The 27,089-nt window shown below is 46.5% G+C and overlaps 2 protein-coding genes across 6 annotated transcripts in view; both read right to left on the bottom strand.

Annotated features, from left to right (window-relative positions):
- TANGO2 (transport and golgi organization 2 homolog) overlaps positions 1–27,089 on the bottom strand; it is a 349,095-nt gene that overhangs the window by 250,181 nt on the left and 71,825 nt on the right. The window contains exon 1 of one of the 5 annotated variants that reach the window (XM_073559052.1): positions 22,102–22,254. The exons of 3 other annotated variants lie outside the window; for them this stretch is intronic. Coding sequence is in view for 1 of the 2 variants with exons in the window: in XM_073559051.1 (XP_073415152.1) it covers positions 22,102–22,184 (83 nt within the window). In the remaining variant the exon portion in view is untranslated. Of the gene's footprint in view, positions 1–22,101; positions 22,255–27,089 lie in introns of those variants that run through there. One more of the 5 variants, XM_073559051.1, reaches the window with a different exon arrangement.
- Positions 6,199–8,930, bottom strand: LOC141069475 (uncharacterized). The gene is made up of 2 exons (XM_073559048.1): positions 8,564–8,930; positions 6,199–8,348 (listed from the first exon to the last, which is right to left on the bottom strand). Exons 1-2 carry the CDS (start codon positions 8,763–8,765, stop codon positions 6,739–6,741), a joined length of 1,812 nt encoding a protein of 603 aa, XP_073415149.1. The 5' UTR covers positions 8,766–8,930; the 3' UTR covers positions 6,199–6,738.

Raw genomic sequence — 27,089 nt, forward strand, 5'->3', positions numbered from 1 at the left:
ACAAAGGCAAGTAAAAATAGGTGTGTACAAAACCCTTAAAGCAGCTGGATCAGGTAAGTAGTGGCTAACAATGTTCCCCATGAACGGACACAAATCTAGTAAAGTGCTAATGCTACACTGGGCAACGAATGGGATAGGACTAGTGCTTAACATAAAGCTTCATATTAGTGCGCATATATCAAAGAAGCTATGTATTCCCTACTCCCATAGTGCTTACCCATAGTCCGCACAGTGAGACCCACGTGCCACGCCGCCACCGACACGCGTTTCGCTTTAGCTTTCTCAAGGTGCTGTTATGTAATATGCATTGGGCAGTACCTTATAAATCCCCATCGTCACTGCAATCCAGGTGTCCCTCATAACGGCGCATGTGTCCGGTAATACTACATTGCTTCTTGCAAGATAGCGCTGCGGGTCATGACCGTCGCGGTCATGCTTATTTACAGCAAGACAAGTTGTTGTGTTGCAGATTTCAATATTGCACCACAGGTCAATTTCTGCAGCGTAAGAAAAAAGGAACAAAAAAAAAAATACAGTGGGCGTAAAATTTATATAAGTCCCACACACACTGCTGGAACTGTAATTGTGGCGGCCCTGAGGCTGTCGCCACAGAGGTACTGCACCTCCTCCTGAGGTGTGGTATCCCACCATCCAGGTAAGGTGGAGACTCCTGACCACACTCCAACACCTGCACCCCACACCACAAAGTAGTGTAGCAAAGCACCTTCTGCGGCTCCCTGCTTGGAGTATAGCAAAGCACCCATTGGTGGCTCCCTGCTTGGAACACGAAACGTGCTGGGAGGTGGGTGGAGTTAGATTACATTACAAGGAGCTGGAAGAGTTTAGGATGAGAGGTCAGTTGGTTAGGGAGTTGGAGAGAAGAAGATCCTTGGAGAGAGGGATAGATAGATGGAAGTGCTGCAGCAGATCCCAGTGACCTGGGTCTGCTGGCACGGGAAAGGAAGAGAGAGAGCAACATAGACTGAAAGCCTGATTCTCCATAGAAAGAAAGATTAGTACGGAACGTGAGGAGTAAAAGGGAACAGAGGACATGGGTTAGGGGCCCGGTCCCCGAGGTTGTATGGATACTAATGGTCCTGCAGCAGACACTGGAGGAATAGAAGTAGTGACCACTTTATTCCCACACAAGACTTGGGGGCACAACAGCAACTGGATAGTGAGCCGGGACTTAGTAGCAAGAAGTCCCCGAAGCAGGCTACAGCTGTCTGCCGTACAAGTAGAGCTCATAAGAACATCGGACAGGAGGAACTCCAGTGTAACTCAGTACTAGGAGTACTTCATTTAAAGGCGCTATAAGAGGAAACGTTCCGAAAAGGCACATGTTGGCGGAGTGTTGGAAAGGAGTATTCCATCTGGCCTGGAGATTGACTGAGTCCCTGACCCGGAGGACACGGCACGGAGGCAGGCGCCCTGGTGTCCTCCACTTATTCCTGCGCCAACCTGCCCAACACTGCTACATCCCTTGCGCCTGACACTTCACCTACCCTGCCCTGGGACAACAGCCCTGCCTGTGGAGGGCTATAACATCACTGCTGCACCACACCATCTGTCCCAGAGGATCTGTCTGCAGCGTCTGCTTACATCTTCATTGTCGAACACCACAGATGGCGTCACGAATCACTTATAAACTTTCATCACCATAAGCACACTGAAACAACCCCTTTTACAATGGGCGCCCAGGGCCACGGGCCGGGTTACAGCTGCCGTGACATCTCCCATTGAAGCTCATCGGGCCCGGTACCAAGTACCCCACAGCCCTGGGTGTGAGGGCGTCCCATTTTTGGCATCACGAACAGGATGACGAGACCCGATGCCATCGGTTTCTGTGTGCCTAAGACTTAAATCTTTGAAATGTGCACAAGACCCAATTTAATAGACTGTGAAATGAATGCTAAAAATGGCCGCCGGTGCGGTGAAGAAGGGCGTGACAATATGGGTGGTCCTAAGAAAAGAGCACGGACTGTCCTGAGCCTCCCCTGTCTGAACTTCTATGCGACAGCAACATGGCCCACCCCCCAAGGGGTTCGCATACTGGCTTGGTATGGAGGAGCAGGAAGAAGACGCAGTCCTCAGAAGGAGGGGCGAAAGCCAGTCGCAGGAAAAGAGCCGAAGCGGGAAGAACGCCAGAACACCATATTGGAAGGAGAAGGGAGAAGGCCTATGGAGCGCGAGGAGGTTGAGCTGAATCTCCCCGGCGCAATGGCTGAAGGCTCGGACCCGGCTTCCAGGATAGACTGTCAACAGCTGGAGCAGGAGATTGCCCTGTTGACTCACGAACTGTGGCTGAAGCAGGAGGCGCTCTGGAGGAAGAAGTGGCAGCCCGCCCTGGAGGGGCCTACACCCGCGGTACCCCAGTCACCGGTACCCTCCATCGCTGCATCGGATCTTCCCCAGGTAAACCCTGTAGAGCCTGCGACCGCTGCAATACCACCAGCAGCGTCCCCTGCAATCTCTCCATTACCACCGCTGCTGTGTGTGAGGCATTGAGAGATGAAGCGGAAGAAGAGGAGCTCCCGCCTGGTCCTGACGCGGCCGCGCAGGTCCCACCGGAGACCCCCGGAGACCGGACAACTACAACTACCACCGCTACCCCAGTGGACACCCCTGCAGCTGCCCACCGTCTCAGGCCTGCACAAGAACCGCAACACCGCCAGGAGGCACCAGGTATGGCCATCGGCCCTGAAGTTAGAGAAGCCACTGGGTGCCCGCCGGCCACGGCAGCCGGACAGGTGGTGCTGGACTTGGTTTGGGACCAGGATATCAGTCCCCGGGGCGTAACACCTGAACCTCTGACAGTGGTGTCGCGGTTCACAGTGGGCAGGGGCCGGTCCCGGGAAGAGGAGGAGGAAACGAGCGCCCAATGCCGGGAGACCATCTGCCAGCTGGCAGCCGAGCAGCGGGAGAGAGAACAGCGGAGGTTGGCTGTGCTGGGCCCTGATCTGGACCGCAAGGAGAAAGCCCGTGCTGGTCACTATGGGTCCCGGGACTCGGCAGGATGGGGCCAGGTCCTTAATGTGAACCACGAGCGGGGGTGGCAGATCTCTACTAATTAAATCAACCTCACTACCTCCTGTTACCATCAGAAGGAGCCCGGAAGGAGAACTCACAACTGGTAGACCAGAAAGTGAGTTCACAACAGGTACTGGACCTCCTCCTGAGGTGTGGTATCCCACCATCCAGGTAAGGTGAAGATTCCTGACCACACTCCAACACCTGCACCCCACACCACAAAGTAGTGTAGCAAAGCACCTTCGGTGGCTCCCTGCTTGGAGTATAGCAAAGCACCCATTGGTGGCTCCCTGCTTGGAACACCAAACATGCTGGGAGGTGGGTGGAGTTAGAATACATTACAAGGAGCGGGAAGAGTTTAGGATGAGAGGTCAGTTGGTTAGGGAGTTGGAGAGAAGATCCCTGGAGAGAGGGATAGATGGATGGAAGTGCTGCAGCAGATCCCAGTGACCTGGGTCTGCTGGCACGGGAAAGGAAGAGAGAGCAACATAGACTGAAAGCCTGATTCTCCATAGAAAGATTAGTACGGAATGTGAGGAGTAAAAGGGAACAGAGGACGTGGGTTAGAAGAGAACCCTTCCTAGAAGTTCCAAGCGCAAGGCCGGGGCCCGGTCCCCGAGGTTGTATGGATACTAATGATCCTGCAGCAAACACCGGAGGAATAGAAGTAGTAACCACTTTATTCCCACACAAGACTTGGGGGCACAACAGCAACTGGATAGTGAGCCAGGACTTAGTAGCAAGAAGTCCCCGAAGCAGGCTACAGCTGTCTGCCGTACAAGTAGAGCTCATAAGAACATCGGACAGGAGGAACTCCAGTATAACGCAGTACTAGGAATACTTCATTTAAAGGCGCTATAAGAGGAGACGTTCAGAAAAGGCACATGTTGGCGGAGTGTTGGAAAGGAGTATTCCATCTGGCCTAAAGGTTCACTGAGTCCCTGACCCGGAGGACACGGCATGGAGGCAGGCGTCTGTTTGTACAACAGACTGTGAGTAAAGCTTTGGAACTACATGCCCTGGTGTCCTCCACTTATTCCTGCGCCAACCTGCCCAGCACTGCTACATCCCTTGCGCCTGACACTACATCATATACGTGTCACTTCACCTACTCTGCCCTGGGACAACAGCCCTGCCTGTGGAGGGCTATAACATCACTGCTGCACCACACCATCTGTCCCAGAGGATCTGTCTGCAGAGTCGGCTTACATCTTCACTGCCGAACACCACAGGTGGCGTCACGAATCACTTATAAACTTTCATCACCATAAGCACACTGAAACAACCCCTTTTACAATGGGCGCCCAGGGCCACGGGCCGGGTTACAGCTGCCGTGACATCTCCCATTGAAGCTCATCGGGCCAGGTACCGAGTACCCCACAGCCCTGGCTGTGAGGGCGTCCCATAATAAATACACTGATTTTTTTAAAAAACAGAAATACACAGAATAAATTGCTACAAATTCTGGTTGTGGGAGCTTAGTCTTATATTTACATTCAGCGAGATTAAACAGACATAAATTGGGGAACAAGACTATTTGTGTTAAAAATGAAGGGCATATACTTTATGGCAAATATGAGATATTGAAATTTACAGACAAAAATATGAGAAAGAAAAATGAAATGGTAAAAGCAATATTTACATCACAGAAACCCATTAAAATGTAATAATAGGTCACTTAGGGTAGAGAAGAATGGTCTCCAAATTATATCCACTGAAAGATGTTCAATTTACAGCCACAATGCACTTCTTTGTAATCAGGAATTGATGAAATAACTACCTAGGCTTAGTAATTATGGTCCTACATGGAAAGCCTTTCTATTCCTCTGCTTTCACAAGGATAAAAGTGAGTTAGGGACACAGACAAGGACATAGCTTTTTGCAATTGAATGTCCTGCCACCTGCAGTAGCCGCTGTCAAATAACATTGTAGATTTACAACCTGAGGCTGTCTGAGGCATATAACACAGATGATGAGAGCAAGACCTCAGTGTCCAGCAGAAACCTGACGGCAGGTGCGGCAACAGCCTAGTCACAGCTAGACATCACCAAGGCACAAGCACATCTCCCCCATCATAGCTGTGAAGACTAAATGTTGAACTAAGAAGCCGCTCAGTCAAATCAAAGAACCAGCAGGATATTTTTTGAAGCCAGCATTCAGGAAGATTAACAGCAGTGTCTCCTAAAACCAAGTCTCAGCATGATTTCTTCCCTTTATTTAAGCTCATAACATCATATGTTTTTATAGTTACACACAAGGTATGAAAGTCCCATTCCATAATTCAAAATTCCAATAAATTATATGAAAATACTTTACACTGCTGCATTGTAAATGTATGTCTTCCTGGTGAACTGGCACCATACAAGAGACAGTCGGTGCTATAAAGGACTTTTCCCAAGCACAGATGCTAAAGAGGCCAGGGGGACACCCTGTCCAAACCGGAGGACCTGCCCCTTTGGATTCAAAACAATCAGGAATAGAAAAGTGCACCTTCGGTGAAAAAGAAGAACTATGTGTGCTTCCTTCTTCCTAGAAAGAAGCTGGCACAATTTTCTGCCATTTTGTAGATACAGCTGAGGACCAATCACCAGTTACTGTTTATTTAAATGGATTGTCCGAAATCAAAGGTCAGTTTCACACTAAATGCCTAATTTAAAGGTAACATGTCATCTGTGACACCTGTTTGGGGGGGGGGGGGCTAGCCTGTAGGCTGGTCTTTGTTCTCTCTGCTTGCTGCTATGGTCTCTTCTTTCAATAGGCACTGAAAGTGTACTCTCTTACTGGCTCATCACTCATCATCATCATCATCTTTAGACCAAAGAAACGCAATGTCAATGTGCAGTTAAAGGAATATAATGCCGTCGGCAGGGAGAGCATACTGAGAATAAGGCCCGGGTCACACTTCTAAGGGCAATGCGAGAAACTTGTGCAAGTCTCCCGCCTCAATACCAGACGCCGCCGGCGGTTCGGACGGGAGAATTCAGCTGCATAGAAAGACATGCAGCCGCACGCTCCAGTCCCGAGTGCCGGCGGCAGTGCCGGGTATTGAGGCGAGAGACTTGAGCGAGTTTCTCGCATTGCACTCGCAAGCATGACCACGGCCTACGTCGGAATTTAAATCAGCCTATGCTCAGTAGAGCAGGGACTAGCCCAGCCCATGACAAAGACATCACTAATGACACTGAGTCTCAGGGTGGTGACAGCAGCTGGGACAGAGACCACAGAAATAAAAAAAAAAAAAGTCAAAGTTCGAGTACAGACGGAACAGCAGAAATTTTTTAACTGAAGTATAGAAAAGTGGTTAGATTATTACAGGGTGGATTTGATTTAAATCTAACTGATTTAAATCACGATTTAAATCACTAGTCAGTAAGGCTTGATTTAAATCAGTGATTTAAATCAAAGTTTCTACCTAAACTAGTTCTTGTTACTTTAACATGCAAGTAGATGAAGATTTTTAGAATCACTTTTTATATTACTTTTTTCTCCCCAGTTTAATGGGTTAATCATTCATATTTGGACACCACTGTTCTGTTGTACTTAGGAAGGAGAAAAATAATCCTGACCTTAATAACAATTTAAATAGATTTATTCAACTGAAACAATAACAACATTACAGCACAAGTTATTTGCTTAAACAAACATCCATGTTTGTTAACTAATTTGGCTAAACAAAATATATATATATATTTTAAGAAACTTAGACTGTCAGCCCAGCCGACACATGAAAAACTTAAGAAAAACAAGCTTTCCTGCTTTATTGGGTCCCAACCGATTTCTCAATTTAGAATGAATGAGTCCAAAGGAAGAGAATATTCTTTCAACGCCTGCAGAAGAAGCTACTGCTGTTAAAAGTGAAATCATTACTTGAACAGTCTCTAAATCCAAGCGCTTAAGTGACTTCCACCAGTTTACTGGTGTGACCTTCCTTAAAATATCTTCAGCAAACATATATTTCTTGAATGGTTCCCCCTTAGCTCTGAAGTTTATTATAGTTGGCATTAAAGATGGATGATTGCTGGATACCCATGTCATAGCTAACTCCTCTTCCTCAGCACTTAGGTTTTGACCCTGATAATGGATATTGACAATATTTGCCAAAAAATGAGCTGGAGTCAGTGCTTGTCCCATTCGTTTGTTTACTGCTTGTAATTTAATTCTGTCCATGTGTAGTTCTGTTTTTAAGTGTTCACTCAGTTCCTTCCAAATTTCAACAGCATCCGCAATAAAACAGCTATTTTTCTGTATTTTGTTTAAAGCTTGAGAGATGGGTTTCAGGAAGCTCAGCATATGTTCAACATTTCTCTTAAGCCCAATGTTGAGGATTTTGGCCGTGACAGTGCCATCAATTTTATCTCGATTTTCTTCACAAAGTGTCATCAGAATAGGCCAGTTTTTGATATACTGCTCAAAACAGTCCACCACAGAGTTCCATCTAACATCTTGTAGGAGCGTTAGCTTGGTTCCACCCATCCTTTTCAGAGCTGCTGCAGCAAAATGATTATTACGGAAGTATTTAGCAATTTCAACATTAGCCTTTATTTCTGGAACACTTAAGTCTTTGGCTAAGAGGTGCAGCAAATGAGCACTGCAACCATATGTTATTAGCAGCTTTGTATTCCCTCCCTGCTCTTCTAAATCTCTTCTCATCTTGGATACGTTTGCAGCATTGTCAGTGACCAAACTGCGTACTAGACATTTGAATTTTAGTTCACATGTCGTTATAGCTTTTACTGCCACTTCTTGTAAGTATTCTGCTGTGTGTGCATTTCCTGACGTATCAGTTGTTTGTGCAAGGAAGACTTTACCTTCTTCTGTTGTTATACAAGCACATACAATAGGATCATTGTGGACATTACTCCACCCATCAATACTTAGGTTAACAATTTTACCCTCCAGAGCTGTTGCACATTGCTCCATTTCTCTGTCATACACTTGATCCAGCAGTTTCCCTGCAACATCAGCTCTGCTGTGTGGACTGTATCCTGGTCTCAGTGACTGAACCATATTAATGAAATGTGGGTTCTCAGTCAGACGGAAAGAAGAGTTCGTTGCATAAATAAACTGGGCAATTTTTTCATCAATCAACTCTTTTTCTAATCTGCTAGTTCTTATCACAAACCTATCTATGGTGGTTCCAGGAGGTAAAGGTTTTTTCTTCCTTTTGGGTGATGGTGATATGTGGCTGTGGGTGTCTGATGATGATGCTGCTGCTGCTGCTGCTAATGAAGCACTATCCTGGATGGATAACTCTGAAACTGTAGAACAGGATGATGGTGATCTTGGAGGTGGATAGTTTCCAGAATCCATGAATTCCCCTAAACAAAAAAAGTCAATGCTGTTATTTTATTGTTTATACAATTTCTGCTTATTGTACACAACACATCACTGCCCCTGCCCCAAAAGGAATATTTGTTTTTCTTCATAACTGTTCCAAATGACAGTAACATGCAGTAATAATAAGAAATATAATTTTTCTCACACATGACAGTTCAGTCTTTAGAAATAGGATTCAATAAAAATGTTTACCAACCTGAAGATCCTGCCTGTTCAGAAGTGTTTCTTTGGTCATCTTCATCACCGCACTTCTCATGATGTTGCCTCATTCGCGCCACTAGGCCTTGCATCTCTTTGTTGCATCGTTTGCATTTTGCACACATGCCTGCCTTACCGATAGGCGAAGGAGCTTCATTAAAATATTCCCAAACTGGGTCTCTTTTACGGCCTGCTGCCATTATAAGGAAAGAATGTAATAAACCTCAGATCGGACACACAAACAGATCCAGACTTGTCTGTCTGTGGCTATGCTGCAGTATTGTGCTCAAAGTTTCACTTTCATTTTCTTGTCTGCTTGCCCTTCCTCCTCCTCACACTTAGATTCACATTCTTCTTGTGTTGTGCAGATCTATTCCACTCCAAACAATCAGAAACATATTGTCTAACTTCTTGGACTTGGCACTGAAGGGGTTGATTCTGTATTCATAGGTTTGTAGAACAATAGGATTAAGGTCTTTTTCTCAACTCTGTTCATGTTGTAACATTTTTGCCGTCAAGAAGAGGCTGGGACCTCTGCGGAGTCAAATTCAGTTTTGAGAACTGCGTAAGTAAAGCGAGCGTCTGTGATAATATAGGAGAGAAACTGCCCACTAATCCTACAGAAACCTCTGGAAGAGCATGGCATTGTGAATGTTACACATATACAGCCTTTATTCTACTGAGTTAAACAACTCAGCTTTATCTCATGATGGAAGAACCTTTGGATGGTAAAATATTTTCCTCAAAAAGCAGTTTATTGAAAAAAATCCGATTTAAATCAAAAAAATCCGATTTAAATCAAAAAAATCCGATTTTTTTGATTTTTTTTAAAAAAAAACATTGATTTTTATCCACCCTGGATTATTAACCCCTATACCCCCAAGGGTGGTTTGCACGTTAATACCCGGGCCAATTTTACAATTCTGACCACTGTCCCTTTATGAGGTAATAACTCTGGAATGTTTCCATCGATCCCGGTGATTCTGACATGGTTTTCTCGTGACATATTGTACTTCATGTTAGTGATAAAATTTAATTCACATAACTTGCGTTTATTTGTGAAAAAAACGGAAATTTGGCGAAAATTTTGAAAATTTCGCAATTTTTCAACCTTGAATTTTTATGCCCTTAAATCAAAGAGATACGGCACACAAAAAACTTAATAATTAACATTTCCCACGTTTACTTTACATCAGCACAATTTAGGAAACAACATTATTTTGTTACGAAGTTATAAGGGTTAAAAGTTGACCAGTGATTTCTCATTTTTACAACACGATTTTTTTTTAGGGACCACATCACATTTGAAGTCACTTTGAGGGGTCTATATGATAGAAAAAACCCAAAAGTGACAACATTCTAAAAACTGCACCCCTGACGGAACTCAAAACCACATTCAAGAAGTTCATTAACCCTTCAGGTGCTTCAGAGGAATTTTTTGAATGTTTAAAAAAAAATGAACATTTAACTATTTTCACAAAAAAATTACTTCAGGTCCAATTTTTTTATTTTACCAAGGGTAACAGGAGAAAATGGGCTACAAAAGTAATTGTGCAATTTGTCTTGAGTACGCCGATACCTGATATGTGGGGGGGACCACTGTTACGGCGCATGGCAGAGCTCGGAAGGGAGGGAACGCCATTTTGACTTTTTCAACGCAAAATTGGCTGGAATTGAGATCAGACGCCATGTCACGTTTGGACAGCCCCTGATGTGCCTAAACAGGGGAAACCCCCCACAAATGACCCCATTTTGGAAACTAGACCCCCTCCCCAAGGAACTTATCTAGATATGTGGTGAGAACTTTGAACCCCCAAGGGCTTCACAGAAGTTTATAACGTACAGCCGTAAAAATAAAAAATCATTTTCTCCACAAAAATGATCTTTTCACCCCCAATTATTTACCCAAGGGAAACAGGACCCCAACCATTGATGTGCGATTTGTCCTGAGTATGTTGATACTCCAAATGTGGGGGTAAACCACTGCTTGGGTGCATGGCAGAGCTCGGAAGGGAATGAGCGCCATTTGACTTTTTCAACGCAGAATTGGCTTGACGCCATATCGCATTTGGAGAGCCCCTGATGTGCCTTGCCTGAACAGTGGAAATCCCCCCACCCCGTTTTGGAAACTAGACCCCCCCCCCTTCCCAAGAACTTATACAGATGTATGGTGAGCACTTTGAACCCCCAAGTGCTTCACAGAAGTTTATAACCCCCGGGCCTGAAAATAAAAAAAATCATATTTTTTCCACAAACAAACATGATCTTTTAGTCCCCAATACGATGATACCACATATGTGTGCGAAAACTACTGCATGGGCACACGTCGGGTGCTCGGAAGGGAAGTAGTGACGTTTTGGAATGCAGACTTTGATAAAATGGTCTGCGGGTGTCATGTGCGTTTGGAGAGCCCCTGATGTGCTTAAACTGTGGAAACCCCCCACAAGTGACCCCATTTTGGAAACTTGACCCCCCAAGGAACTTATCTAGATGTGTGGTGAGCACTTTGAACCCCCAAGTGCTTCACAGAAGTTTATAACGTAGAGCCATAAAAATGTAAAAAAAATCATTTTTTTCCACAAAAATGATATTTTTGCCCTCAATTTTTTATTTTCCCAAGGGCAACAGGAGAAATTGGACCACAAAAGTTGTGCAATTTGTCCTGAGTAGGCCGGTACCCCATATGTGGGGTAAACCACTGTTTGGGCGCATGGCAGAGCTTGGAAGGGAAGGAGCACCGTTTTTCTTTTTCAACTCAGAATTGACTGGAATTGAGATCAGACGCCATATTGCACTTGGAGAGCCCCTGATGTGCCTGAACAGTGGAAACCCCCAATTCTAACTCCAACCCTAACCCTAATCTCAGCCCCAACCCTAACAGGAAAATGGAAATACATTTTTTAATTTTATTATTTTTCCCTAACTAAGGGGGTGATAAAGGGGGGTTTGATTTACTATTTATGGCGGGTTTTTATGTTTGGCAGCTGTCACACGCTAAAAGACACTTTTTATTGTAAAAATAGTTTTTGCATCACCACATTTTGTGAGCTATAATTTTTCCGTATTTTGACCCACAGAGTCATGTGAGGTCTTATTTTTTGCAGGACAAGTTGACGTTTTTATTGGTACCAATTCTGGGCACGTGACTTTTTTTATCGCTTTTTATTCCGATTTTTGGGATGCAGAATGAACAAAAACCAGCATTTCATGAATTTCTTTTTTTTTTTTTTTGGGGGGGGGGGGGGAAGGGTTTACACCGTTCCGCGTGTAGTAAAATCGATAATTCTTCGGGTCAGTACGATTACAGCGATACTTCATTTATAGCTTTTTTTTATGTTTTGGCGCTTTTATACAAGTATGCTGATGATGCTGTATGTTGGCACTTTTTTTGCGGGACAAGATGACGTTTTCAGCGGTACCATGGTTATTTATATCCATCTTTTTGGTTGCGCGTTATCGCACTTTTTTTCGGCGGTATGATGATAAAGCATTGTTTTTTGCTTTGCTTTTTTTTTTTTTTTTTTAAGGGGTTCACTAAAGGGGTCAGTTTTATAGGGCGGGTCGTTACGGACGCGACGATACTAAATGTGTGTACTTTTAGTGTTTGTTTTTTTATTTACAAAAAAAAGTATTAGGGAATATTTTTTTTTTTTTAATTTATTTAGGAATTTTTTAAAAGTTATTTTTTACCCTTGATTTTTTTTTTTTTTTTACTTTATTTTATTGTCCCGGGGGGGGACATCATTGTAAAGTTTCAGATCGCTGATCTGACACTTTGCAGTGCACGGTGTCAGATTGGCGATCTCACAGGAAGCCGCCTCCCTGCAGGCCCCCGCAGCCACATTGGATCCGGGGGCCTGCAGGGAGGAAGGCCCTCGGAACAACGTGATCACATCACGCTGTTCAAAGGGGCTCAGGGAAGCACGCAGGGTGCCCCCTCCCTGCGTGATTCTTCCCTGTGCCCCCGATACATTGCGATCATGTTTGATCGCAGTGTGGCAGGGGTTAATGTGCCAGGGGCGCATAGTGCTGGGTGTTAGCTGTGATAGTCAGCTGACACCAAGCCGTGATCAGCGGCGCCCCCCCCCCCCCCCCATGATCGCCGCTGATCGAGATGACGTACTATCCCATCCCCGGTCATACAAGCCCAGGTACCGTGGACGGGATATTACATCGGATGTCAGAAAGGGGTTAAATAGATATTTATTATGAAATTGACCTATAGTTCCAGACAAACCCTTTATACATGCTAGTCATTCCTTCCACAACATAGAATGAGAAAGAGCCTGTTGATATCACTGCCGTTACTGCTATGGCCACAGGACATTATTATCTAGAAATATACCTCTTCATCGGTGGCTCAGTGGTTGTTCGAATCCCACCAAGGACAACATCTGCAAGGAGTTTGTATGTTCTCCCCGTGTTTGCGTGGGTTTCCTCCGGGCACTCCGGTTTCCTCCCACACTCAAAAGACATACTGATAGGGAATATAGATTGTGAGCACCACCGGGTACAGTGATGAAAATGTGTGCAAACTGTAAAGCGCTGCGGAATATGTTAGCGCTATATAAAAATAAAGATTATTATTTATTATCAAAAGACAAAAAGCTCATTAAAAAGTTGTCCAATCACAAGAGATACAGATGACTTATCCTCAGGATAAGTCATGAGTATATATGTGGGCCCAATACCTGACTACCCCACCGGTCAGATGATATAAGCTCCAAAGGAGTCTGGATGTAAACACATTTAACGGAGAGTCAACTACATTGAATGTGTAGCAACCTCTACTGAGAACTGAAGAGTACTGAAGAACAGCTTCTATTCAAAAGAATGCGCAACTCAATTCACTGTGTAGAGGCCACCACCGATTACTGTAGAATAATTCCCTTCCCCTTGATTGAAAGTTCTTCAGCAGCCACCATACATTGAATGGAGCTGCGCACTGCCCCCAAAACTTATAACAGCTGATCTGTCTGTGTGCCTAGTGTCCGACCTACACAGTATGTGATATTGATGACTAGTGATGAGCGCAAGTGCCTCAAGTTTGCACCGAGTATCGCGGGTGCTTGAGTGACATGTTCAAGTCCCCGAGGCCGCATGTTTCACAGCTGTTAGACAGCCACAAAAAAATTGGGGATTGACTGACAAACACGGGCAATCCCCGCAATTTTTGTGGCTATCTATACACTGATTGATGACCTATCCCGAGTATAGGTCTCCGATATCTTGTGACCAAACAACTCCTTCAAAGAGTAATAGAACGATTACAATGCATACACAAGTCCAAACAGAGACAAAATTAAATGTTGAACAAAAACTAAAGATGAAAAGATTAAAAAAAAACATCAAAAGGACCCAACACTAATCGGTAGAATCTCTTCTGTTACATTGGAAACACACCTAGATATTACATCTGACCCCCCCAAACATGCGATACACAATGAAGGTTTATAAGACACTAGCTGAAGAGCCCGGCGTTGCCCAGACATAGTAACTAACTGTATCTCCTGCACCTCATGCTTCTTTTTACACAGCCTCCTCCTGCACCTCACGCTCCTCCTTTATACACAGCATTTTTCTGCAGCACAGCTTTTATATACACACAGTGGCAGGCAGTGTCACCGGTAGATGCAAGATCCTAAGCAGCTAAAGGACCTCTGATGATGTCAGGACCATGTGACCAGTCACGTGCTTGGGAGGAGGAGTCAGACGCAGGGCTGTACTGGTGCTGGAGTAGAAGTGTCAGCTCGTGTCACAGAACAGGGTCTTAAACCACATCACTGGGGGAAGTACAGTAATATACAAAGGCTCAGCGGGTCCCTGCAACAGAGTTGTGTGTGCAATGTATGTGAAGCCAAGCTGTGTGTCACAACTGTTGTAGGGTGTCCCTGGACCAGGGGCTCTTTCCCTGTGGCTATGCGGAGTGGGCAGACAGGGCCGGACTGGGACTAAAATTCAGCCCTGGCATATGAAGTTACACAGGCCCACTAGTCACATGGTGACTATATAATATCTTTGTACAGTTGTAGTTTACAAGAAGTGAGAGGAGATTAACACGACTATATAACATGTAGTCACAGCTGTGCCCAGTATTTCAGCTCAGTCCTATTTATTGCTTTTAGGTACAGTACTCCTCCCAAATCTCTGTCCCCTTTTGTATGCATGATTACAGAATTCCTGGCAGAACTGCTATCCATTGGGCAACCAGACCCCCTGGTCATAGCTGCCCCTATCATACCTCCCAACTTTTGAAGAAGGGAAAGATTGACAAAGACTGCGGCGCGCACAGCTGCAAATTTTGGCCACGCCCCGGCCACACCCATTTCACAACTAGTCACATCCATGTCCACACCTAATCGCACCCATTTAGCACTGCTGATCACACTGACTGGTACTGAGGGCACAGTGGCTGGCATTATGGGCACACTGACTGGCACTAAGGAAGAGAGAAAACAGAGAGAGAGAGAAAAAAGAAAACAGAGAACGAGAAAGAAAGGGGAAAGAAAGAAAGAACAGTGAGAGACAAAGAAAGAACAGAGAGACAGAGAAAGAACAGAGAGAAAGAAAGAAGTAAAGAAAAGAAAGAAAGAACAGAGAGAAAGAGAGGAAAGAAAAAGAAAGAGGGGAAGAAAGAACAGAGAGAGAAAAAAGAAAGAACAGAGAAAAAGAAAGAACAGAGAGAGAAAGAAAGAACAGAGAGAAAGAAAATGAGGAAAAGACAGAACAGAGAAAGAAAGAAAAAGAGAGAAAGAAATAAAGAAAGATTCTACAAAGATACTATAGCAGCCCGGCTCCCATTGTAGTGCCCACCTGAGCCTCCCGATGCAGGACCTATCATGATCCGCTCACATGTCCGGCATCCCCGATTCCAAGGCGATCCTGCTGTCTGCGCTGTCGGAGGAGGACACGGTGATGGATCTGAAGCATTCCTGGTTCCGTCACAATCTCCTCAAGAAATTATCTCATTTCCGGTCAGCTTCCAGCACATCACTCCTCGGGGCTCCGCCGTGTACTCCTGTGTCCGTGGGAAAAGCCCGCTTTGTACACACTTGGCTCCGCTCCGTACATCCCGTACACATATGGCTCCACTCCATACACACGCGGCTCCGCTCCGTACACCTCATACACACACAGCTCTGCTACATCCACACTGTAAATCCTGACCCCACACTTACCTCAACCAGCACCATGACAACAGCAAAGCAGTCTTGCAGACGGTAGAGGCAAGGCTGAGCGCACAGGACCTGTGATGAGGTTACAGGAGGAGCGGAGTCAGGGGTGACATGATCGGGGGGTCTGGACAAAGGCTCCTGATCATGTGACCCCCCTGACTCCTCCCCTCCTGTGACCTCATCACAGGTCCTGCGAACAGAGCGAGCAGGCGAGTGCGACGCTGTCAGTGGCTGCGGGGGGGAGGGGGTCTCATGCTAAGGCGAGGATGGGGTGCGTGGGGGGAGGTGTGGCGGCTTATCTCCCTGCAGTGCAGGAGGAACTTGGAAACTATCGCCGCCGTGCCCGCAGAGGGCCGGCGGCATGAGCAACAGTGGCCGCAGCAGCTGGCAAGCGGCCAGATGATCGGGCGCTGCCGCCCGCGGCCCACGTGACAGTGGCCCAGCGGGAAAATGCCCGGTTGGTTATATTGCCAATCCGGGCCTGTGGGCAGGGCTTGATACATACACACACATGCATACTAATATCATATAATATATATATATATATATATATTATATATACACACATTCAGATTTATATACTGTATACAGATATGTTTATATTCTCAGTATCTGACTTGGATTTCTTAGGGTATGTTTCCACAGGGTGTATTCCTTCAGTATTTGCTGCGGATTGGAAGTTGCGTACAGCCACAGCGTCCAATCGGCAGCGTTCAGCATAGTGGAGGGAGATTTTATGAAATCCACGCAGGTGGAAAACCTGTGTAACCGGACATGTGGAGCGTCTTTCTAGACCGCAACATGTCTATTTATCGAATAACACAGTCTATGGATAGGATGCGGTGATTCCGCATCTGTTCAATGAACACATGCAGTATCACCGCACGTACAACAGGGGCCGGGGCTTTGCACGGAGCCAGGTATCTGCTGCGTCCAAAGCGCTGCCAATATGCCCCGTGGACACATACACTTAAGCCACACAAGTTTATTAGGAAAATATTATGCTGCATATTTATAGACTGAAAAAATACCTAAATCCATCAAGTTCAACCTTTCTCCACAAATTGTACATTTTGTCAAGTGTAACCCGCAATGTTATTTGTATCAAGAAAATCATCCAACCTTTCTTTTTTTTTTCTTTTTTTTTTTAAAAGCTGTTATAGTGTCTGCATTACTACCTCTTGTGGCCAGACCCACAGTCTGGCTGCTCTAACAGTAAAGAATCCTCTCCTATTAAGCTGCCGGGATCTCCTTTCTTCCACCCGTTATAAGTGCCCCCTAGTCATCAGCATGGTACTTGGAATGAATAAGTCATGTGCCAGTGTTCTGTACACACATTTATTTATACAAGTTTTTCTAAGCTAAACAAGCCCAACTTTTCCATCCTTTCATCATGTTTTTTATTGGACAGTGAGAGTATAAAGGGGTAAAAACAAGGAATATAACTTTTAAAACCTTCCTTGAGACCACATTCACACGTCCCCATTTAAGGGTTCGCTCACAATAGCGTAAAAATCGAACGAGAACAATGCGAGAAAAAAGAAAGGGATTGCATTCAGACCAATAAAAGTGCAGCATGCTGCGAGTTCACGCCATAATCTGATGGGTGTGAGAAAAAGATCAAATGCCATATGAACCATTCGATTTTTAAGGATAGGTTATAATTCTGTAACATAGGAAACTGTAAGGCTATGTGCCCACGTTGTGTTTTTGCCGCTTTTTTTGCACAGCGGAAATGCTTAAAAAACGCTATCAAAACGCATCTCCATGCAATCCCATGGGACTCCGCAGTTGTTGTGGCCATGCTGCAGATTTTACCGCTGCGGATTTGCATAGATGTAAAATCCGCACCATGTTCATTATTTCTGCGGAATTGCGGCGATTCCGCTGCCATAGGATTGCAGTGAACGCGCACTTTACGCATGTGGCTATGCCCACCATGCGTAAAGTGAGCGCTTTAGGTGCGGATGGTACTCAGGGTCTGGAGGAGAGGAGACTCTCCTCCATGTCCTGGGTCCCATATTCCTGTAAAAAATAGAATTAAAATAAAAAAAAAATATCGTGATATACTCACCTTCTGTCGGCCCCCGGAGCTCTCCCTCCTGTCCGCCACGCTGCCGGCATCTTCCGTTTCCAGGGATGCATTGCACGAATCACCCCAGATGATGTCACGGTCGCGTGACCACTATGTCATCTGAGGTGATTCTCGCAATGCATCCCTGGGAACGGAGCTTGCCGACAGAGTCGCTGAGGGTCGGGGGCGACAGAAGGGGAGTAAATCCCTATTTTTTTACATTTTATCTTTTATTATCTTTTTTATTATCTAGTAAAAAGGTGGTCACACATGTCAAGCGCTGTTTGTCAAGTGTGACCAACCTGTCAATCACCTTTCCAAGAGATGCTTCAAATCGCTTGGAAAGCGCTAGCATTCTGCAAGCTAAAAACGCTTGTGTTTTGTGGGAAAACGCATGCGAATTCCGCATGAGTTTTACCCGCGGCAGGGACAAGCGGAAATGCTGCAGACATTTCCGCAGCATTTCTGCAACGTGGGCACATAGCCTAAATGGTCCTGTAAATGATTAATAGCTGCTGAGTAAGGCTACTTTCACAAATCCGGCTTTTGACCTCCGGCGCCGTCTGGTGAAAAGCCATAGCGCCGGATCCAGAATGAACCGTAGACACTTGTGTGGCCGGATACGGTGTTGCTCAGATTCAAAGGAGCAGCGCACAAGGAGAGGGAGAGAGAGAGGGGGGGGGAGAGAGGAAGAGAGAGTTTTTTTTGTCATTCTCCAGCCACTTCTAGGGTTAAAACTCACAGTGGCCGGGCATGCGCTCTTCAAAAAACCAGTCCGGCACTGTCAAAAAACGTATGATGGAACGTTTTTTGCAGACGTCGGACAGCAAATTTTTGCCGTGTACGGCTACAACCGGACGCGCTGCATGCCCATCCGGCACAATGCGGCAACAATGAAAGTCTATGGGGGAAAAAAAAACGGATCTGGTGCCATCCGGTGCCAGATCCGTTTTTTAAAAATTTCGCCGCATCGTGCTGGAATACAAAAGACGGATGTGTGAAAGTAGCCTAAGAAAAAAAAAAATGTATGGCAAGTGAGAAAAAAAAAAGTACTACTTTTCTGGATGAGAATGGAACAGATTTTTTTACACTCTAGTGTGAGTGTACCCTAAACATGTAGGTGTTTTGCATCACTGACATCAGTGTGTCATCAAGTGTATCCCTATTTCCCATCAGTGTGTCATCAGTGTTTTTTTACGAATGGTCAAAGAAAGAAATTACACAGCTTCTCCTACCCTTTGCAATGTTAAACACGGACAGCACACCGATGCCATTCGTATGTTCTATGTGTTTTTCACTGACATATCGGCCCTTGTCATCCACAATGGGACATGTCTCGGTGTGTTTTCCATGGACACAAGGGACATGAAACACAGACACGTGAATGGCGCCATAAATTATAATGGTTCCATGTTGTATCCGTGAAAATATGGATACAACATGTACATGCAACACGGTCGTCTGAATCAGGTTTTAGTAAACCGAACTCTAGTTTCAAACTTCCATTAGGGGATGTGCACATGACGTTTTTAATTCGATAGCATACCCACTGGAATTTTCCATTACAAAACAACTTCAGGAAAAAGCAGGCGTCTTTTTTTCTGAAGCGGCTCTGCCGGCAGTTTTTCAATTGTTTTCATGCTGGCTCTGATGCCAGCACCTTTGTCCCGTCCCTTCTAAAAAGAGAGCGGGAGGCTGCCCGAAGAATGAACATGTTACATCTTTGAACAGGCCCTAAAGAGTTAAAAGAAGTGACATGAGTCATTTTGACATTGCTGTACGCTCATTTTTTTAATAACCAATATGTGGGTTTCTTCTGCTGCATTGTGTCTGTAGGTATCCACATATACAGTCTTCTATGATTAACACGCTTTCTTAATGCATTTTCCCTTTTGATGCATCTTATTACAGAACAGCTTTGATTTTGAATTTAAAAATGCACTTTTTTTACGTGCATTTTTTCAGGCTTCCCATACAATATAAAGAAAAACTGCATCGCAACCACACAGTGGAGCCGCGTCTTCAGACGGACATTGCTTGGACAGTTATTAGGCTGAGTTCACACGTCGCGGTTTTTTTGCGTTTCACGGCGGTTTTAAACCCGCGATTTTGCTGCAAAAACGCGAAAAATAAGCATCCCATGCATTCCTATGGGATTCCGCAATGCTGTGCTAATGCTGCGGTTTTTTCCACGGCGGAATCGTTTCGCGGTAAAAACTCAGCATTGTTATTCTCAAATTCTATTTTTTACAGGGATATGGTACCCAGAGCCCGGAGGACAGTCTCCTCTCCTCCGGACCGTGGGTACCATCCGCAATTGTTCTGCTTACTTTCCGCATGGTGGGCACAGCCACATGCGGAAAGTAAGCAGAACAATGCATTCCTATGTGGGCGGAATCGCCGCGATTCCGCTAAATTAATGAGCGATTCTGCAGCGGGAAAAAACGCAGCATTAGCACAGCATTGCAGAATCCCATAGGATAGCATGGGATGCTTATTTTTTGCAGCAAAATCGCGTTTAAAACCGCCGCGAAAAAAAAAACGCGACGTGTGAACTCAGCCTAAATGCAAATTTTCTCCACACAAAAAAAATGCAGTGGAGAGAAAATGCAGTATATATGCTACTTGGGAACACAAAAATACAGCAAAAAAGGCAGAGATGCTTACCTGCCCAGGCCTCCAAACAAATGAACTATCAGGATGTAATGGACCCATATAGTTAACCCTCAACTGGTGAGGTGGGGTTTTTGTCAAGCAACTGGTGATGTGGGGTTTCCTATACCCCAGTGTTTAGAAATCTCTTATTTTTACAGAAAATGCAAAGATCACGTTTGTTTTAATCGTTTTCTTACTGGCGATTGCTTACACATGAGTATAACAAATTTTTGACACCCACAAGTATCGGAAAATGTAATACTTTGATGATTCAATCCGAGGACATTACGAAACATGACTTTTAGGATAATGTAAATAGTGAGTGGTGATGTGGGGTTCAGCAAGGCCAAGACAGCTCTGGTATACGTGGCCAGAAGAGAGAGGCCTTGACGACATCCTGTTGACAAGGAAATGGATGGAAGCTAGTGAGCCACGTATCCTCATACCAGCAGTTTTCAAATGAATGGCAGCTGAGCAAAAATTCCCTGGGGTGTGGCAAACCCCACCTCACCAGTCGAGGGCTGAGATGGCGGCAACACAGGAGCAAGAATGTGGGTCCGTTACAGGCCTGGGCAGGTAAGCATCGCTGCCTTTTTTGCTGGATTTTCAAGTCCTCTTTTTGTGCTATTGTTTAGTGTTAGGACTCATAACCATGAGGACCTTTGGCGCAGGTTACGAGCTTAAGTATTTTGGCACTTTATTTTTCAGGGTGAAGTTGGGCCCATTTTGTCTTGTAAACTGCGGTGTCTGTTCACATGGCATGCATTTTGATAATGCTGGGCAGCCCGCCTGATCTAATAAAAGGGTGCAACTACTAAGCTGTTAACCTGGATGCTGTGCATTGCCACAGTGTGAACAGCGCCACATACAAGTCTTCATTGTGCATTTATATACCAAGCAGCCGCCCCCTCCATGGATTGGTAGGATGTGAGCGGTTGTCTCATTGGTATTCTTGCACCTGTGTTGCCATCTTAACTATATGGGTCCACTGCATCCTGCATTTGTTTGGAGGCCTGGGCACGTAAGCATCTCTGCCTTTTTTGCTGTATTTTTGGAGAATTTTCAAGTCCTCTTTTTGTGCTTTTGCTACTTGGGAACACGGCCTTAGGGCTTGTGCACACGTTGCAGATTTGGTGCATTTTGAGAGTTTTTCCCATGCAGATTTGCCAGCAAAACCTGACGCAATCCTGATGCCGGGAAAGTGAATGAGAAACCTGATATGTCGTGCACACTTTGAGTATTTGTGACTTGCAAATTTGGTGCAGAAAACAATCTTCTGCTGTCAAATCTGTGTTTTTACAAGCGTTTTTCACCATTTGAGCTCACTCACATTGGTTAAAAAAACGCACCAAAAACGCCATTTACTCAACATGTGCACATAACCTGTCCCAGCCCTGAATACAGGGTGACTGTCGCGCACAGTCTGAACGCTCCCCTATACACGCACTTAGGGCACAACCCTAACTTCCATGCTGTATTGAGCACTGGTACAGCAGGACAGGGCATAAACGCTGCCATTACTGACGTTGTCAGCATCCTGTCCATGATGTCACGAAAAGCCTCAATGGCAGCCAGTAACGAGGAGCAGGGAGGCAGCAGCGGCTACTCGGCAGCTCCTGTGAGAGCACGTACCTTCCTGCCGGTACCACACTTATCTCCCGCTCCGGAAGACGTGCACCGATGCTCAAACCGCACACAACACTTCCCGGCTGCATCCAGCGCCGCCCACACGCCTGTGTAATGGCAAATCATGGAGCAGCACCCTCGATTGAAAACCAATCAGAGATCAGCTTTCGAACGCCTTCATTCACAATGGCTTGAGAGAGGGATTGTGATTGGCTGCTCTGTTATTATGGTTTCTAGCGGTGGTTCGTGGTTGTAATAATAAGCCGCGAACAGCTCTGAGGAGGTGGTGAGGGAACGTGAGGGATGGGCTGATACTGGCCAGTCACGTGGGCTAGTGTTACACCTGCACGTAGGTTACTTCTGTATAGACAGGTACAGAGCAGTGCACGTGTGTAGGGCGGAATTCCCATCACAGGTCACACGGCATTGTGGAGGTAGCAGAGTGCCCAAGTATATCATAAGCTAACATTATGCAAAGTAACATCTTTTGCACATTTCGTGTAGTAGCCATAGCCCTGTCTACATAGCCGTGTGTAGCGTCCACAAGGTGCACACACAGGTCACAAAGGTGCTACACTTCAAGGCATAGTGCTAAGGAATCCAGAAATACTGGCATAATGTTCACACGTGGGGCAGACAGGCATATTACATGCAAAGCGGGACTCATGTTGATGTCTCATACAGTGCCCTCCACACAGGATAATGCCCCAACAATACACCCCCCACAAGATAATGTCCCCACAGTGCCCTCCACACAGTATGATGCCCCAACAATACACCCCCCACAAGATAATGTCCCCACAGTGCCCTCCACACAGGATAATGCCCCAACAATACACCCCCCACAAGATAATGTCCCCACAGTGCCCTCCACACAGTATGATGCCCCCACACAGGATAATGCCCCAACAATACACCCCCCACAAGATAATGTCCCCACAGTGCCCTCCACACAGTATGATGCCCCCACACAGGATAATGCCCCAACAATACACCCCCCACAAGATAATGTCCCCACAGTGCCCTCCACACAGGATAATGCCCCAACAATACACCCCCCACAAGATAATGTCCCCACAGTGCCCTCCACACAGTATGATGCCCCCACACAGGATAATGCCCCAACAATACACCCCCCACAAGATAATGTCCCCACAGTGCCCTCCACACAGTATGATGCCCCCACACAGGATAATGCCCCAACAATACACCCCCCACAAGATAATGTCCCCACAGTGCCCTCCACACAGGATAATGCCCCAACAATACACCCCCCACAAGATAATGTCCCCACAGTGCCCTCCACACAGTATGATGCCCCAACAATACACCCCCCACAAGATAATGTCCCCACAGTGCCCTCCACACAGTATGATGCCCCAACAATACACCCCCCACAAGATAATGTCCCCACAGTGCCCTCCACACAGTATGATGCCCCAACAATAAACCCCCCACAAGATAATGTCCCCACAGTGCCCTCCACACAGGATAATGCCCCAACAATACACCCCCCACAAGATAATGTCCCCACAGTGCCCTCCACACAGTATGATGCCCCAACAATAAACCCCCCACAAGATAATGTCCCCACAGTGCCCTCCACACAGTATGATGCCCCCACACAGGATAATGCCCCAACAATACACCCCCCACAAGATAATGTCCCCACAGTGCCCTCCACACAGTATGATGCCCCAACAATAAACCCCCCACAAGATAATGTCCCCACAGTGCCCTCCACACAGTATGATGCCCCAACAATAAACCCCCCACAAGATAATGTCCCCACAGTGCCCTCCACACAGTATGATGCCCCAACAATACAACCCCCACAAGATAATGTCCCCACAGTGCCCTCCACACAGTATGATGCCCCCACACAGGATAATGCCCCAACAATACAACACTCACAAGATAATGTCCCCACAGTGCCCTCCACACAGGTTAATGCCCCAACAATACACCCCCCACAAGATAATGTCCCCACACTGCCCTCCACACAGTATGATGCCCCAACAATAAACCCCCACAAGATAATGTCCCCACAGTGCCCTCTACACAGGTTAATGCCCCAACAATACACCCCCCACGAGATAATGTCCCCACAGTGCCCTCCATACAGTATGATGCCCCACACAGTATGATGCCCCAACAATACAACCCCCACAAGATAATGTCCCCACAGTGCCCTCCACACAGGATAATGCCCCAACAATACACCCCCCACAAGATAATGTCCCCACAGTGCCCTCCACACAGTATGATGCCCCACACAGGATAATGCCCCAACAATACAACCCCCACAAGATAATGTCCCCACAGTGCTCTCCACACAGTATAATGCCCCCACACAGTATAATGCCCCAACAATAAACCCCCACAAGATAATGTCCCCACAGTGCCCTCCACACAGTATGATGCCCCACACAGGTTAATGCCCCAACAATACACCCCCCACGAGATAATGTCCCCACAGTGCCCTCCACACAGGATAATGCCCCCACACAGTATAATGCCCCAACAATAAACCCCCCACAAGATAATGTCCCCACAGTGCCCTCCACACATGATAATGCCCCCACACAGTATAATGCCCCAACAATAAACCCCCCACAAGATAATGTCCCCACAGTGCCCTCCACACAGGATAATGCGCCAACAATACACCCCCCACAAGATAATGTCCCCACAGTGCCCTCCACACATGATAATGCCGCCACACAGTATAATGCCCCAACAATACACCACCCACAAGATAATGTCCCCACAGTGCCCTCCACACAGTATGATGCCCCCACACAGGATAATGCCCCAACAATACACCCCCCACAAGATAATGTCCCCACAGTGCCCTCCACACAGTATAATGCCCCAACAATACACCCCCCACAAGATAATGTCCCCACAGTGCCCTCCACACAGTATGATGCCCCCACACAGGATAATGCCCCAACAATACACCCCCCACAAGATAATGTCCCCACAGTGCACTCCACACATGATAATGCCCCCACACAGTATAATGCCCCAACAATACAACACCCACAAGATAATGTCCCCACAGTGCCCTCCACACAGGATGATGCCCCAACAATACACCCCCCACAAGATAATGTCCCCACAGTGCCCTCCACACATGATAATGCCGCCACACAGTATAATGCCCCAACAATACACCACCCACAAGATAATGTCCCCACAGTGCCCTCCACACAGGATAATGCCCCAACAATACACCCCCCACAAGATAATGTCCCCACAGTGCCCTCCACACAGTATGATGCCCCCACACAGGATAATGCCCCAACAATACACCCCCCACAAGATAATGTCCCCACAGTGCCCTCCACACAGTATGATGCCCCAACAATACACCCCCCACAAGATAATGTCCCCACAGTGCCCTCCACACAGTATGATGCCCCCACACAGGATAATGCCCCAACAATACACCCCCCACAAGATAATGTCCCCACAGTGCCCTCCACACAGTATGATGCCCCAACAATAAACCCCCCACAAGATAATGTCCCCACAGTGCCCTCCACACAGGATAATGCCCCAACAATACACCCCCCACAAGATAATGTCCCCACAGTGCCCTCCACACAGTATGATGCCCCAACAATAAACCCCCCACAAGATAATGTCCCCACAGTGCCCTCCACACAGTATGATGCCCCCACACAGGATAATGCCCCAACAATACACCCCCCACAAGATAATGTCCCCACAGTGCCCTCCACACAGTATGATGCCCCAACAATAAACCCCCCACAAGATAATGTCCCCACAGTGCCCTCCACACAGTATGATGCCCCAACAATAAACCCCCCACAAGATAATGTCCCCACAGTGCCCTCCACACAGTATGATGCCCCAACAATACAATCCCCACAAGATAATGTCCCCACAGTGCCCTCCACACAGTATGATGCCCCCACACAGGATAATGCCCCAACAATACAACACTCACAAGATAATGTCCCCACAGTGCCCTCCACACAGGTTAATGCCCCAACAATACGCCCCCCACAAGATAATGTCCCCACACTGCCCTCCACACAGTATGATGCCCCAACAATAAACCCCCCACAAGATAATGTCCCCACAGTGCCCTCTACACAGGTTAATGCCCCAACAATACACCCCCCACGAGATAATGTCCCCACAGTGCCCTCCATACAGTATGATGCCCCACACAGTATGATGCTCCAACAATACAACCCCCACAAGATAATGTCCCCACAGTGCCCTCCACACAGGATAATGCCCCAACAATACACCCCCCACAAGATAATGTCCCCACAGTGCCCTCCACACAGTATGATGCCCCACACAGGATAATGCCCCAACAATACAACCCCCACAAGATAATGTCCCCACAGTGCTCTCCACACAGTATAATGCCCCCACACAGTATAATGCCCCAACAATAAACCCCCACAAGATAATGTCCCCACAGTGCCCTCCACACAGTATGATGCCCCACACAGGTTAATGCCCCAACAATACACCCCCCACGAGATAATGTCCCCACAGTGCCCTCCACACAGGATAATGCCCCCACACAGTATAATGCCCCAACAATAAACCCCCCACAAGATAATGTCCCCACAGTGCCCTCCACACATGATAATGCCCCCACACAGTATAATGCCCCAACAATAAACCCCCCACAAGATAATGTCCCCACAGTGCCCTCCACACAGGATAATGCGCCAACAATACACCCCCCACAAGATAATGTCCCCACAGTGCCCTCCACACATGATAATGCCGCCACACAGTATAATGCCCCAACAATACACCACCCACAAGATAATGTCCCCACAGTGCCCTCCACACAGTATGATGCCCCCACACAGGATAATGCCCCAACAATACACCCCCCACAAGATAATGTCCCCACAGTGCCCTCCACACATGATAATGCCTCCACACAGTATAATGCCCCAACAATACACCCCCCACAAGATAATGTCCCCACA

This window comes from Dendrobates tinctorius, unplaced genomic scaffold (assembly GCF_039654945.1).
Source record: "Dendrobates tinctorius isolate UK_male_01 unplaced genomic scaffold, ASM3965494v1 ptg000265l, whole genome shotgun sequence".
NCBI classification, from domain to species: domain Eukaryota; kingdom Metazoa; phylum Chordata; class Amphibia; order Anura; family Dendrobatidae; genus Dendrobates; species Dendrobates tinctorius.

What these genes read in the sequence shown, in the direction of transcription:
- LOC141069475 (XM_073559048.1), bottom strand. Translation starts at nt 8,765, where the DNA reads ATGGCAGCAGGCCGTAAAAGAGACCCAGTTTGGGAATATTTTAATGAA. An exon ending in TGAACAGGCAGGATCTTCAG is followed by an intron (nt 8,349 to 8,563) that starts GTTGGTAAACAT and finishes TTTTTTGTTTAG; the next exon opens with GGGAATTCATGGATTCTGGA.